This window comes from Pogonomyrmex barbatus, unplaced genomic scaffold, assembly GCF_055798465.1.
Source record: "Pogonomyrmex barbatus isolate J1 unplaced genomic scaffold, ASM5579846v1 scaffold17, whole genome shotgun sequence".
NCBI lineage: Eukaryota > Metazoa > Arthropoda > Insecta > Hymenoptera > Formicidae > Pogonomyrmex > Pogonomyrmex barbatus.
In genome coordinates, this window is record NW_028297113.1 from 182,083 (window position 1) to 198,258 (window position 16,176).

The window sequence follows — 16,176 nt, forward strand, 5'->3', positions numbered from 1 at the left end:
ATAACTCGGAGGGCTCGATCCTGTATCAATCTGTCGATCCAGGTTCGATTCCTACCTATTATACTTTTTTTAAGCTAGAAAATATTTATTTATTATATTATGTTAAATATGTATTATATTATTGTATAAAATAAAATTAATTTAATTAACAATTGTTTATATTACAAATTGTGTGTGTGTGTGTGTGTGTGTGTGTGTGTGTGTGTGTGTGTGTGTGTGTGCGTGTGCGTGTATGTATGTGTGTTTTTATCATTCTATCTTCATCAGTCATTAGACGAAAAAGATAGAACGACAAAAATATGTGCTAACATATTTATAAGCGCGTTTTGAAAACCGTGGGCTATAATGCACACATTCGTATTTCTGATATGTACGTATCAATGGCTTTAAAGTTTTATTTAATTAGGACAAAAATTATCCAATTCAAAAGTTATAAAAAAATTTGTTTTATTTATCTCAATGCCAGATACAACTATTATTACGACTCAAAATTATTTTTTATCGATACAGAATCTTTGAAAAACAATTATTTTTCAAATAATGTTGTTTTCAAATAGTATAATGTACACAATAAATAAGCTTTAGTACAACATATTGTAATAAAATGAGACGTAATTACGTTATTTATTTTTTTTCCTTTTCAGTACAAAGTAATTATTAAAAGTTACAAAAGTAAGTGTAGATAAGTATGTGTATATTGAAAAAAACATATTTTTTTATTTTTATAAATTTCGTTCGTTACGATGAAGTAGACATTTAGCCCGTGTTTTGAGTTTCATTTACAGTTACATTACTGGATACTTTTGCACTACTACATTACAGCGGAGTAATGTAGTAGTGCATAATAATGCAGTACCGCGCAGTAATGTATAATAGTGCATAATAGTACAGTAGTATAGTAGTGCAGTAATGCAGTAGTGTAGTAATGCCTCAAAATACTATTGCGCACTAGTAGTGCTCAATAGTATCTTTCTATAAGGGTTATAAATGTAGGATCCGAATTGGCTCGTTCAAACAACCTGTCTTCAGCAACCGGTTTGCGATGCTCTTTTTAAAGAAAATTTAGCTCCTTTGGGACAAGCCGTGCCGCAATGCGTCTCATGTCCAAAACATCAACTAAAATGATGCGAAGACATGTAATGGATTCGTGAGCATGTCAAATTCTGAGCTATCTCTCTTGAATGATGATTTTCTATCACTAATCCTTCACTTTATCGATGTTTTCGTCAGTCAAAGACATTGAAGAACAATGGGAACGAGGCAAGTCTTCAACCATTTCTCGGCCTCCTTTGTATCATCGTTTGTTTATGTTTTCGATAAAGCTAACTCATCATAGGTCTTCTCCAACATTTTTAACTCAGCACAATAAATTTCGGTAGCAACAAATTGAGGCAAACTCTTTGTTCGATTATTTGTATTTATTTTAAATATTGCAGAACACTCTTAAAGTCGACTAACAAAACCAATAGCTGTAAACTAACTAGTTGACAGATAGCGCCAAAACTCTACATGACAATTAGGTACCATTGGTACCAACTTAAAAAATTTGTTTTTATATTTTTTATGCGGACTTTTGAAATGACCAATTCTTGGTATTTATTTGACTGTATTAATTGTAAAATTGCTTACAAAAATCTGTAACTATTCTGTCAATAACATTTTTATAGTAGATAAACTTGGCAAGATCTTCTTTCGACTTTGTAAATTATTATGATAATCATAAAAAGATGCAAGACTGTTCTCTTTACTTAGTTTAATTTTATTAATCCACATATATATTATGTAATTACGATCTCGAATATATATGACACATTTTTTTATTATAGATAATAGATTGGAAAGGCAACGATTGGTTCAGAGGTTCTAAAATACCAGCTGCTCATCCAAACTCAAGATTCTGTACTCCAGCTAAACAATGTCCTATTATTGATCCTTCTTGGGAAGATCCAACTGGAGTCCCAATCGATGCTATATTATTTGGAGGACGAAGACCGGAAGGTGTACCTTTAGTTTATCAAGCTCGAAATTGGCAACATGGCATTTTTATCGGTGCTGCAATGAGATCTGAGGCTACAGCTGCTGCTGAACATAGGGTACATAAATATTTTTAACTGCATAAAATCTGATTATTTCAGATATAATAGGATAAGAAAACAAATATGGATTTTGATATAAATATAAATTTAATGTAAATTTGTCACATTGTTAACGAGCCATTTAGAGATCAATTGTGTATGTTGAAACAAGATAAAAATTACGAAAGTGTGAAAATTTATTAGATTTCAATCTATAAAGCCACAGATACTTTAGTGAACTTCTTTATTTTATAATTTTCATCTCGCTTCAAAATACACAATGTCTCTTTTGCGGATCTACTAGGTTGATGGCAACATAATTACATTTCACCTCGTGATTAAATGTTTCAATGTTTGTTGTTAAACAAATGTTTTACCAATTGTAATGAATGCACGCACGCACGTCTGACGCCAGGCTTATCAAATTGCTCATTCTTTTTTTGTTTAGATCCTAAGCTCTAGCAACATGCAACCCCAGAATCTACATTTTTTACATGCGAGAGCATCTACACAATATGTGAGAGCTATCCTCGCTTTCTTTTCCGCATAGATGCAGTCTTTCTGTTCAGCAAGACCGAGTCTATGCAGGTGACTTCTCAAAGTAACATGCCTCGTAAGGAGACTTATCCCCACCCTTAGTGATCTATTCAGCAGTTGCCAGCAGTTCGATTGCTCTGCTTGGCAGAGGACGCTTCATCACCTGTTTGAATTGATGGCAATTAATTGCCGTCTTCCAGGAACCCCCAGTCCAACCAGATTTCGATGATGCCTTTTCTAACAGCGAAAGAAACACCAACGATCTACGTAACTGAGTTCATTTGAGTCCCCAGTTTTGCCAACTCGTCAGCAGGTTTCGTTTCCGCGAATACCTTGATGTTCCGGGATCCATATCAGAGTTAATCTATCTTGGATTTCCCTATCCTGGTTAACGCCTGCATGCAATCCGATTACAACTGATTCTGTAGTGGTCTTTGCAAGGGCGTAGATAGCCGTTCTGCTGTCAGAGTAAATGAATATGCGCAGATTTACGCTCTTTGTTTCAGTTAGGGCATGCTTCCGTGCATCTCAGGCCAGCATCTCAGTTTGAAATACCATACCTTAGTCCATCCAAAGGGATGTTTTCTCTATGGTTTCCTTTCAGTCCATATATTCTTGCCCCAAACTTGCCATTAGCTCCCGATCCCATTAGTGTACCAGAATTTCACGTTAGGGTCGGTCAAGAAATTCGGCCTATATCAGTCTTTCCTAGTTGGTATCAAAACATTGAAATTCTTCTTTAACTGGTGTTTCTTTGGGATTCTATCCTGTTTTAGTGTGAAAGGGCTTCAGAGCAAGTCCTAGTCTCGTATGTTCAAGATCGATGTCTTTTCATTTCCCCTGATATTTAAGTCTATATGCCGCCCTTGCCTGGTATATGATTAACTGGCCTACAGTGGAGGCATAACACAGGGCTACTTCTAGCGTTTCCGTTGGGGTGATCCGCGATAATAGCTCTCAAGTAACTTCCCTGTAGGCTTCTTAAGATTCTCGACTTCCATCTTTTCCATTCTTGGTCACCAAACTACTGTTGTGTAGATCAACCTTGACAACGGTATTATTTTATATAGTCGTAAGGCGACTCTAAGTTTTAGATCCCAGGTCTTGCCCATAGCTCTTCTGCATGCCCATTATGATATAGAACTTTTTCCTCTTTTCCTCGAGGTGTGACCAGCTAGTTTGGCATCTAGGATTACATCTAGATACTTCACCGAGCTGCTGTAAACGATATTCCTGCTTCAGTGGCTCTACGGGTTCAGGTTTGTACTTCCTCAATATCATCACATGTCTCGGTAGTCGAAAGGATAAGATGCCTGCCCGGCAAGCAGGAGATCCAGATTCGATTCCTGGCTGAGGTGATATTTTTTCGCAAAATAATTACGAGTTTTCACGATTGTGGTCGGGCCCCACCGTGACGCACACCCTCCCTTCTTATTTGGGTTTTGATCCTTAAGGCATAATCCATCCTCTCCTTCAGGATTGAAAAGAAGTTTCCCCAATGAGATTTCCAATGAGGTAATCACGACGGCAATGTCGTCTGCATATCCGTAGATCAAGAAACCTGCCTCCCTTAGTTTGGACAAGAGGTCGTTTATCATCAGACATCATAAAGAGAGGGGGAGAGAATCTTCCCCCCTCCCTGCGAACAGTCCCCAGTCGCCTTCTGATCGATCTTCCATCAAAGTTCACAGTCAGATTTCTGTCCATCAGCATACTTTGGGTCCAGTCAACGAGAGCCTCAGGGACTCCGTGTCTGATCATCGCTTCTTTTATAGACATATTAGAAATGTTATCAAAAGCTCCTTCTATGTCTAAAAAGACTCCTAATGCGTACCCCTTGGCCTCCAGCTGTGTCTCGCCCTCGCCCACGAGATGGTGAAGGGCAGTATCGGCCGATCTGCTCTCCCTGTAGGCGTATTAGGAAGGTGTCAACGGACAAGAGACTAAGAGATCAGTCTTCAGACTTCTACTTGTCAACCAGTCTCTCTAAGGTTTTAAGATAGAGGACGTAAACCTGAAGTCTTTAACCACAATATTTCTATCTGGTTTAGGGAACACTATCCTCGTTCCTCTCCGGGCCTGTGGTACGTGTCTCAGGATATATATTTCTATATATATATATATACTGTATAGCCAAGCTTACAAAAACAGATTTTATGCAGAGTATGCTATAAATTTCTGATGGATGGAAAGGAACAAATTTCAAGCAGAATAATATGTAATATTTGATGATATCGAACTATCATCTGAAATATAAAGCTTGCTAACATGCTATGTGAATCATTTGCAGAAACTGAACAAACTGTCTGCTGACATGACTTGCTAGCAGATTAATAGCAGAAAGCAAGCAGGATCTGTGCAATTCAGTTTGATGTCAGATCGTCAATAAATATCAAGGAAAATCTATGTAAAGTAGTTTGACAACAGACAGAAACCGAACAAAATCTCGGGCATTCATACAGTTACTAAACACAATACATAATTTATAAAGTTACAAGAATTACAAGAGCGTACATAATTACTGCTGAGTTGTGTTCGTTTCTCATACATAAAATTTGTCAAGTTCTATATAATTGAAATTGCTATAACTAAAACTAAAAGAGAAATGTTCTATGGAGAAATAAAAGAACTGTTAAAACTCACAAAAAAAACACGATATTACTATAAGAAACTTTAACTTCAAATTGGGGAGAGAAAGATATCAAGGACTGATGAGACCTTTCTATTTGGGAATGAGAAACGAAAGAAGAGATAATCTTCCATAATTTTGCCAGGAAGAAAACATGAAGGTCGCCAACACATGGTTCTACTTATCACTGTGGCAATTGGCCATTGTGTACACATAGAGAGCGCCAAATGACAATTTGGGGAACATAGTCTATAATCAAATAAATTATATTCTTATCATTAAACGCTTTGGCTCCTCCATTACAAGGGCATGCACAAAGTCAGACCCTGGAGCAGACCCTGTTCTATCCAAACATATACTATTACTAGCAACTATAAAAAACAGGCTAGTAAAACATAAAAAGCCAGGGAAAACGGAAAATAGACTAAAAATGAATGAAAAATTTAAAGGAAAGAATATGAAAATTGTAATAAGTGAAGAAATCAATAAATTAGATAAGGTAAGAAAATCTATGATAGGAAAGGGAAAAGATGAAAAAGAAAAAAATATAATACATATACGAGAAGAAATGAAAAATATAATAATAAATTTAACAAGAAACAATTTAAGATACAAAACAAAAACGAAAATATGGCTGAATAACGGAAGAAATTCTATTATTAATGAACATCGGAAATATAAAAACAGATAAAAATAATTATAAATGCGTTCAGAACGAAATAATAACAAATATTGATTAATAAAAAATCAATGGCTGAAATAGGAATACGAGGAGATAGAAAAGTTACAAGCACTATATGATGATTTCAATCTACATAAAAGATTAAAAAAAACAGTTGGAATCTATCAAAGGAAAAATTTGTCCATAATGGTAAATGAAGATAATGAAATAACTACAAAACACGAGAAAGAGATAATATGAGAAAAATACATAGGAAACCTGTTTTTAAATAATCGAACAAATATTAGAGAAGAAACAAACAATAACGATCTTATAAAGCCTCCAATTACAACAGAAAAAATTGAAAAAAGCAATATACTTCGCAAAAAATAACAAAACGATGGGATCAGATGAAATGCCATCAAATCAAAACTCTTAAATAGGAGAGGCATGGTGATTCTGCACAGGATATTCAACAGAATATATGATACTGACTATATCGCTCACATCAAATTTTGTACTCTTGCCAAAAGGAGCAATGCAAAAAAGTGTGGGGACAAACTTAAAACGGAGTAGTTTTTCCCGAGTAGCATTCGTTTGACCACACGTTAATATTGACCACAGTCCCAATTGACTACGTTGCAATTAGCCACGTTGCGATTGCCCACGTTGATATTGACCACTTTGCAATTGACCACCGTCCCGATTGTCCACCGTCCCGATTGACCATAATCCCGGTGGATACCGTCCAGATTAGCTATTTTGAAATTGATTATATTTAATGTACTGTTGTTATCATTGTGATTAATAGTATTTTTTTACTTCATATCAAATAATATGTGTAGTCTATTCTAATACGCGGGATATTCGTTTTCTCCTAACTCTGCCGAATCTTACATGTTGCAATAATAATTAATCTTAAATCTTGATAATATATAAAGAAGAATTAGTTTTCCAGAGATTATGAAATATAATATATCAAATGTACTATATAATTGTCACTATATTTATATTCATCATTTCGTGTAATAATAGTGTAAGTTTTACCTAAAAATAGTTATTCAAAAACGTACGTGGAATATAACGTGGATTTCGTTTTGCCTATAAGTATCGGGAGGCAGGGAGGGTGGAGATGGACCTCGCAATGTAGAAACTACCCCTATGTAGAAACACGATCTTTTTTCCGATAGCACATATAGTCGTTGACTATTTAGGATGTGCACTATCAGAAAGAAATGCATTTTTTTTCCGATAGCGCATATTATCTAATAAGTTAACATTAGTACATTGAATATGATCAATTTCAAAATAGCCAATCTGGATGGTGATCAATCGAGACGGTGGTCAAATGGGATTATGGCCAAACAGAACTGTGATCAATCAGGGCTATGGTCAATCGGGACGGTGGTCAATCGAGATGGTGATCAATTGCAATGTGGCCAATCGCAACGTGGTCAATTAGGACTGTGGTCAATATTAACGTGGTCAAACGGGACGCTTCCGTTTTTCCTCGTCTGAATCGGATGTGTTTAATTTGAGCGCGGAATAGCTCGTCGATCGTACGGTTAATTAGTCGTCAGACGTCCGTGTAAACTTAACAATTAATTTATTGAATAATTGATTGATTATAAAATATTGGCTGTACAAGTATCGATGTTGATACAAAATATAATATGTTACAATGTTCGATCGATGATAATTTATATTGTAACAATTGTTACAATTTATTTCAGCCGCACGCGAATAACGCGCGATTCGCAAGTCGCGCGTTGCAGACGGGTACTTTTTACGACGGTCAACAAATCTCGGGATAGCGCTTGGGTGTCAAAACGAAAATAATGGTCGCGGCGTGTTGTCAATCTCGCGTGCCTGATAACGCACGACGCTATTTTTTATAATATCGCAACGCGAACTTAATTCGCGGCGAGGCGTTACAAAGTACCGCGTTTGCCCCTCCCGAACTAATCGCGTTTGCGTTTTGCGGCGCGACGCGTATCGATGACCGGTGAAATTTGGATGGAGAATTAGGATCTTATATGGAGGCGCAACCGACCGGCAACTTCCGGGCGGAAGCAGGTTACCCTCATCTCAGTTTGTGCACTTTTTCGGACTGATTAAAATCGATATTAGAATTCAATGGTACTGGTAATTTCTGGAGGCAGGGAACGATCCTTACCTGATATATTTCTCTCGTCGGACTAGGATGCGGAGGTTTTCTGGATTCGCTCAGTCCGCCGGTAATTTCCTGATGCGGGCGGATTGCTCTCACTTCAAGTACTGAGTTCTTTAGGAACGGAGCGTGGATCAGCTCGTGGAAGTGAGTCTCGATTCAAAGAAGATCTGATCTCTCGGAGCGGAGGGTAGCTTTTTGTACCGCTGCAATTCGATATTCGAATAGATTCGATCGGATTCGGATCGGATCGTGAGTAATTAAGCCGCCGCCGCCGCTCCGATATATTTTTATCTTTAATTATTTTTTCGGCGATGTTCAGTTGTTTTCGTATGTCGCCAAGATAAGATCTCATCTCGTCGGCGGTGCTCGGCTGTATTCGGCGAATCGGCGTGGGACGCATAATAAACAGCCGTTTTGTATACACGTTGTATACAAAATACGCGGATTTTAAGACGATTAAAATTGATGCAAAACATCTTATGCCGACGATGCCGGTCGAGCTCACTTAGATAGCGAATGGCGACCGCGGAATGGTGCATAAAATATGCACCTGTTACGTCCTAATTGTCCGTTTTTAGATCAATACATTTAAGTACTTTACCCTGGGATTGGACCGGTTTGTGAATTAATCAACCCCGAAACGAATTTAGGAAACGAATTTTATAAATTTTATATCGGGGATATAAAATCTCCTTCTTATTAATTTGATTATAATTTGGATAATTTACCTCGAAATCAATTTTTCTTAATTTATATTTAGGAATTTGCTTAATTATTTTAGTTTTAATTTGTCTTTCTCAATTTTTAAGTTTTAGGAATAATGAGAAGGGATCTTTATTTAAAATTATCGTTTAATTTAACTGAAATCTTAATCTTTTAACTTTGAACTTTGCGCCCTCCTCTTTTGGGCATGAATACGTTTGAAAATAATTATTTATTTTTTATATTTTTATTTTATTTTATTTTATTTTATTTTATTTTATATTTTTATATTTTTATTTTTATTTTTTAATTATTTATTATATTAAGATTCTAAATTCAAATTATTCAGTCGCAACACCATTGGCTGCGACTAAATGGTACGCTACGCTATTGTTAGCGACCGGTTTTGGATTTAGAATTATGATCTTGATTTTAATTATGAAGAATTTAAGATTTCAGTTTTCCCAATTATTTTAGTTTAAAATTACCTTTATTTAATCGAGGAGGCTTTTAAATTCTCCTAAGAGAAATATTACAAAAATTGATTATAAATTTAAGAATTTAACCCTAAGGTTGATCCACTGATAAGGCGCCACTGACTAATGTCACCGCTTAGTTAGTACCGAAAAAAGGCACGGCCGCTTTTTCCGCATATTTATAGATGGTCAGAATCCCCGCGCGAGCTTCTCACCACTTCCTTCTTTCAAACCCATAATTAAGAGGGGGAAGGTTCTTTCTCAGAGGTGTCATCTGAATCTTCGTTGGCAACAATCGAAGGTACCAACTGGTACCAACAAGAATTCAATCAATAAATCAATAAATCAATATTTTATCATATTACGCGCATTCCTTCATTTAAAATTATAAGATGTAGATAGCCGTGACACCTCCCCTCTTAAGTCATACGTACTACCTTATGTTATTACGTACGAATAATACTAATTAATCTGATACAAAATTAGCTTATTTCTATACAGAGATTACTATTATTCTTATTATCATTGTATTTATATATTTGTTATTATTTTGTTTTTTTTTATGATTATTTATTTATTATTTGTTGTTATTTATTTATTTGAAAGTAATATGGTTTAAATACAAAATATGTTCCACTTTTCCCCTTTTATTTGTTTGTTTGTTTGTTTGTTTTTATATTGTTTATTTGTTTATTTTATTGGGTAATTGCTGTATTATTGAGTATTTATTTATTTCATATATTTCATGTTAAATAAGTATATTTTCTCTGTGATTGGTTTTTTTTCTAATATATAATTTCTAATACATTTTTCACAATTTATTAATTTTTTAAATTTAAAAAGTGTCTTATTACATTTTGCGCATTTTGTTTTGATGTCTATATTATTCTCATTTATAATTGTGTGACTATGTCATCTTGCAAGGGGAACTTTTTTGAAGTTTTCTGCGCTATTTTTCATTGGGTTAAAACAATCTCCACATATTTTCCTTCTGGGAGGTAAAGTTTCATAAAAATATATAATCATAATACTTTATCTGTATTTATAATCGTATCTGTATAATTTATTAAATTTGTCTGATCCTGTAATGCATTTTAGATCTGGATCTCCTAGCATCTTTTCGTAGTTTATTTTTTGGTTTTGTTATTTCTGTATCTTAAAAGGAAATAAATTTATTATTATATTTATTATATTTATTTATTAATTAATTTTCTCAGTTACTTACAGCACAATCAAATTCTGGATCTTTTATTTGTTTTTTAAAGTTTTCTATTTCCTTTTCGTCTTTTTGCATTTTATCCATTGGTTTAAAATTTTGATGTGTAGTATGAGTCCGTCTCATACGAAGAACAGAATGATTCTGAATGATTTTTTCGGCAAGGCTCTTGGCCCTTAGCTTATGCACTATGCCACTCTTATCTTATAACGCTTTTTGTTTAGGTGGGAAAGGTATTGGATTTCATTACCTTTGTTTAATGTGGACTTATCTATTGCTTCCTGTTTCATTTTTCATGTATGTAGTGTGTTGGTATATATGTCTTAGTAATGTATGCATGAATTTGCTTTATGTATATTCTCTTTATTTTTAGTATTATACTTTTTATTTAGGAATTTGTTACATATTATTATATATATATTTGATTTTATATTTTTATCATTTATTATTACGAAGGTATATAGTTATTATTAATTTATTTATATTATTATTTCTATACTTTATTACAGTATTATTTCTATATTATACTATATTACTATATACTATATTATTTCTATTTATATGTATGTAATATATAATTAATTTTCAATATTTTCATAATTTCATACATCTATTTCGTCTTTCCAGTAAAATTCTTCCTCATTATTAATAAATTCTTCTATGCATTTTATACATTCTTTAGCTGGTCTTAAATATAATCTTTAATATAATTTTTCCGCAACAATAGCATGTACGTTTAATTCCCTGAATTTGTTCTTCAACCTTACAAAGCATGTGCCAATTTCTTACTTCCTCGATAAAATTGTGAATGTCGAGAGCAATGTCCCAGAAACATTCATCGCAGACTCATCTATAGGGTATGTCTTTTTCCCTGTAGATTGTCTCTTCTTCGTTTATTGCCGTAATGCACATTGTTGTTTCTTTCAGTAAAGCTTCACAGACGTCTGGATGATTTTGGAGTAGTACACCGTCTAATTGTAGTTTTTCTTCTTGTTGTGTCGGCGGTCTCATTTTCTCTTTTGTATATAAAAAGAATTAGTAAAATTTAATTTTGATGAGTTAAAATGTGATTTAAAATTTACCTGATTTGTTTTGTAAGGTTGTTTTTTATTAATTTACTATTATAATTTTGTTCTTTCTTCTTACACGGCTGAACTTCAACTGTTAATTAACTCTACCGTAAGAATTTGCACCTGTTATCTTTATTTGTCGCTTGATACATGTTTTGTTCGATCGATATAGGGCTCGTCTTTCATGCTATCTTTTCGTTATCTCTTTATAATCACGGATATAGGGTTTGAATTTCGTTGCGGATAAAAGTTTGACTTGAATTTCCAATTTCATTTTCTATTTCAACTTGTGTTTGTTGTTGTGTAGATATTTGTGTTATTTCTTGTTGTTCATTTGATTGTTGATTTCCTTCCTCTAGTCTTTTTTCTTCTAATTTTCTTTCTTCTTGGGGTTTTTGTTTGGCTAGATGTAATAATAGATTTGTGACTGAGTCCCAAAGTGCTCCGATGAGATATGTTAACCAACCATAAATTGTGTGAAGTGCATAGCCATGAATTAGTGTGTTTATTATTAATTTGATTGTTCTTATGCAGAAATATAATCCAATTAGTCCTGCACTTGCGTTTCCGATAGATAGGAATGTTCCCCAAATTTTCTTCCATGCAGATTCGATAATTTTATATAGAGAATTTTCATCGAGAAGATGAGATAGTGATATTCCTTGAGATAAGGTCGATTCTCCTATTACACCACGGGCCATCGTGTTTAAAATTCCGTTCCTCTCTGCTGGAAACATAATATGATCTCGTAAATTTTCGAGTTCGCTGTTTGTATATATGCCGCTTGCTGCCAATGATCCAGGATCGTTGTATTGCCAAATCGGTTTCGTCATTGGTGTTAGTTTTAATGGAGATTTGCTGTATTCCAGAATTGGTGTAATTTTATACCATCCATCGTTTAAATAATACATTGTTGGAATTATTCTGCTGCAAGTGATTTGCGTTCCGGTTTTGAAAAGAATATGAGTTCGTGGTGCTAAAAAGTATGTTTCATTTCCTTTTAATATTGGTAATTGTTGATAACACCTCCTTCTTATGATAAATTTTAACTTCGACTCGACTTCGACATTTGATTATATGGACGACTTCTCCTGATATTGCTGCCATATATCCAGGTCCTTTCATAATTTGATATGCGAAATTGTTTGGAGAATGTGTGGCTATGCTAAGTGCATTTTTCATAATTTGTTGCTCCAAATTGCACCGTTGTTTACATCTGTGTATAAATGATTCATATTTTGTGTTCGTATATGTCTTTCTACGTAAACAAATTTTGAATTTACATAAGCAAAAATATCTAAATTTTCAACTGATAATTTTCGAATAAAAGTTCCTTCATTTTTAATTTCAAGAATTAATAATTTTGGATGTTCTGTTTTTATTAAAGTATATATCCGCAAAAAAACTCTTCTCCAGTTTGAGTAAGCGCAAAAGTTGTATTTTGAGTTGACAAGGAATAAATTATTTGTAATTTTTCATTTATGTTACTAATCATTTTGTTCGCTTTTTCTTCATATAATACGTCATAATAATTAAATTTACAAAAATTCGTTGATATTCCAAAATGGTTTTCCAAAAAGTATATCTACCTTCGATATCTATGCAATTTCCATCTGAATATTGACAAATTGTTCCTGTTTTTAAGTGAATTTGATTTGTTTCAACATTTATTATTGCTTGATATGAAAATAAACTTATATTATAGTCATTATTCCTTGTACAACTTGCCAAGTTCCATATGGATCTGAATATTGTGTTCCAAAGCATTTTCCATCGGTTGTTACAGATCCAGCAAAAATAATTGGTCGTGAAGTTGTATAATTTACTTTTAATTAATAATACTTTTTAATTATATTATTTATGTTTACAGTTAATGTTCCGGTTTTGTGCATATTTTTACATTGGTCGAATGTTGTGTCGATTATATATTCTGCTTGCGCATTTTGTACAGTTGATATATATGTGAATACATGCCGCAATAATAAATTGTTCGCAAAATTGAGATTTTACATTGTATAATATTGATAGATTCGAATTTTGACAATTGTAATAATTGAATTTTAATTTCTTGTATTTGTGATTCGATTAGTGGTATATTACTTTCTTCTGTTTCCAACAATGACAATGTTGTGACATTCAGGTTGGATGTTCCGCAGTCAAAGCCGATAATTCCATAGTTTTCTTCTACCAAGATGTTCTGGATGAGAATTAAGAGAAAGATTTTTGCTTTCATCTGTTTTGAAAGAAATATTATTATGAATGAAGTTGAAATTGTTGCGCGGTACAAGTTCAATTTCTTAGGTAATTGTCATTTTTTGGTTTTTCGAATTTTATTAGGATGAACAATCTTTCCTTTGAAAAGAATTTTGATATTTCCATTTGATAATATATCTGTTATTATATATGATCCAGAATATTGATTACCTAGTTTTCCTTTTCTTGGTTCACATAAAAGAAAAACTTGATCGTTAACTTGAAACTCTTGTGGATTAATTTTTCGATCATAATAATGTTTGGATTTAATTTTTGAAGCTATTAAACATTCTCGAGCCAATTCTTGTAAGTTGTGAATATTTGTCATTAATTTACATAAATAATCGTCATATGTTTTTCCGTTTTCTGTATCATTAATTATTTCACTGGACAGTTGTCTGGCTATTTTGCCAAACACCAACTCATATGGAGTATATCCAGTTGATTCATGTGTACTCGTATTATAAGAAAAAGTTGCATATTCTAATAATTCATCCCATTCAGTAAATTTATTAACATATTGTTTTAAATATTCAATTAATACTAAATGAGATCTTTCCAAAGCTCCATTGGCTTGTGATAAAAGGATGTTGTTTTAAATTATTTAATTCGAAATTGTTTTGTAAATCTTTTCATTAAGTTACTCATAAAATTCATTCTTTGATCTGTTAATATAGCCTTAGGGGCTCCAAAAATATAAATAAAAATATAAATAAAATATTTTAATAATGCGTCAACGACTTTTACGGCAGTTATTGATTTTAAAGGTATTGCTAGGGAAAATTTGGTTAAGTGATCTTGGATTAGGATGTAGGAATTTCCTTTCGATGTTTCTGGTAAAAGTCCGACTATGTCCATTGATATTTTTTCAAATGAAGAAAAGGGTGTGTCAATTATTAACATAGATTATTTGGTTTTGACTCGAACTAACTTTTTTATTTGACATTGTAAACATTGATTTATATAATTTCGAATTTCAGTCTTTAAATTATCCCAATAAAAATTTTGCCTAATTCGATTATATGTTTTAGTTACTCCTTTATGGCCTCCAATTTTTGATGAATGAGCTTCTTCTATTATATTTTTTCGATTTTCAACTTCTGGAATTCTGACTAGATCGTGACAAATTATTAATTTAACTGGAATTCCTATAATGGATTCTCGAATTCGATTTAAGATTTCTTCCCATTTTATATTATCAATTTCTTGTGTTTTTGCAATATTTAAAATTTTAATTGAATTTTCCTTAATTGCTTTTCGTAATTTAGTAGTTAAACAATGCAATGTTTCCTTAGTTATCTTTTCATTAATATTATTTTTGCAAATAAAAATTAAATGAAATTTATTTCCTTTCTTTACTATTTCAATATTTCTTATTTTTCCTTCTTTAATTTTAGAAATTAAATTTCTACTTTGTAATGCTTTTGATCCGTTATCACAAGGTTTGACCGTCTGCAGTTAAAAGGTACAAATAATTTTCTTTTTGCATAAAAATTTTGTCACGACTGTTTATTATACTTTGCTTTTGTCCGCGTGTCATTATCTGTCTTTCTTTGTGTCACTTATTTCGTCAAAAGTCATTTGTAAGTTTCGTCTATGTCTTATTCGCTGTCATTGTCTTCGTCTTCGTCAAATTTTTCTTCATTGTTCTCTTCGATATCTTTTTCTTCAATGTAGTCGTCAATGAAAATTTGGTTCTTTGGACAATTTTTTTTTTCATTTTCGCTTTCTGGCATCAAATTTTCTTGAACTTCTCCTCGATTAATTTTATTATTGTTTCCTGTTAAGTTATCAAGAATTTGTAAAAGTTTTGGTGGTATTTCTATTCGTGAATTTGAATTATTATGATTTTGTGAATTTAATTCATCATAATTTTCTGCATCTTCGTAATTTGAAATTTCTGACTCTAGTGTTGAGTTTTGTTGTATATTATTTTCTGTGCTGTTATTAAATAAATTTTCTGTGTAATCAGTTTCGTCTGTTTCTTCTAATGGATTATTATGTATTTCTGCCTGAAATATATTAGGTGTACAAAAAAGTTCTGAGCTTTAGATTTCATACAACCGAAATAACAATTTAAATTTTATATATCTTCCCGCCCTTTTGCGGTTTTAAAGCGTTGACATTTGGCCTTCTAAAATGCCATACGGTTTGGCGTTTGATGCACATAACCTCAAAAATCAGTAGTGTTCACGATGGCAATAACAAAAAAGCATATTCGATTTTCCATCCACTTCGCGTTTCATCTGAAGAAAAATGCTGCTGAAGCCACTGCAATGATTTGTGCTGCATATGGAGAGAACGCTATAAGTCATACTATATGTAAAAGATGGTATCAAAAATTTCGCCAAGGAGATTTCAGTCTTGAAGATGAACCGCGTGCT

General features: G+C 32.9%; 1 protein-coding gene and 1 pseudogene across 4 annotated transcripts in view; one reads left to right on the top strand and one right to left on the bottom strand.

The window, feature by feature from the left end:
* The window catches only part of LOC105426301 (phosphoenolpyruvate carboxykinase [GTP]), a 138,686-nt gene that overhangs the window by 91,907 nt on the left and 30,603 nt on the right, over positions 1 to 16,176 (top strand). For 3 of the 4 annotated variants that reach the window (XM_089074225.1, XM_089074223.1, XM_089074224.1), the window contains exon 7: positions 1,827 to 2,093. In XM_089074225.1, the coding sequence (XP_088930351.1) occupies positions 1,827 to 2,093 (267 nt within the window). Of the gene's footprint in view, positions 1 to 1,826; positions 2,094 to 5,386; positions 5,764 to 16,176 lie in introns of those variants that run through there. The other variant, XM_089074226.1, reaches the window with a different exon arrangement.
* On the bottom strand, positions 11,560 to 14,487 carry LOC148937029 (uncharacterized; annotated as a pseudogene).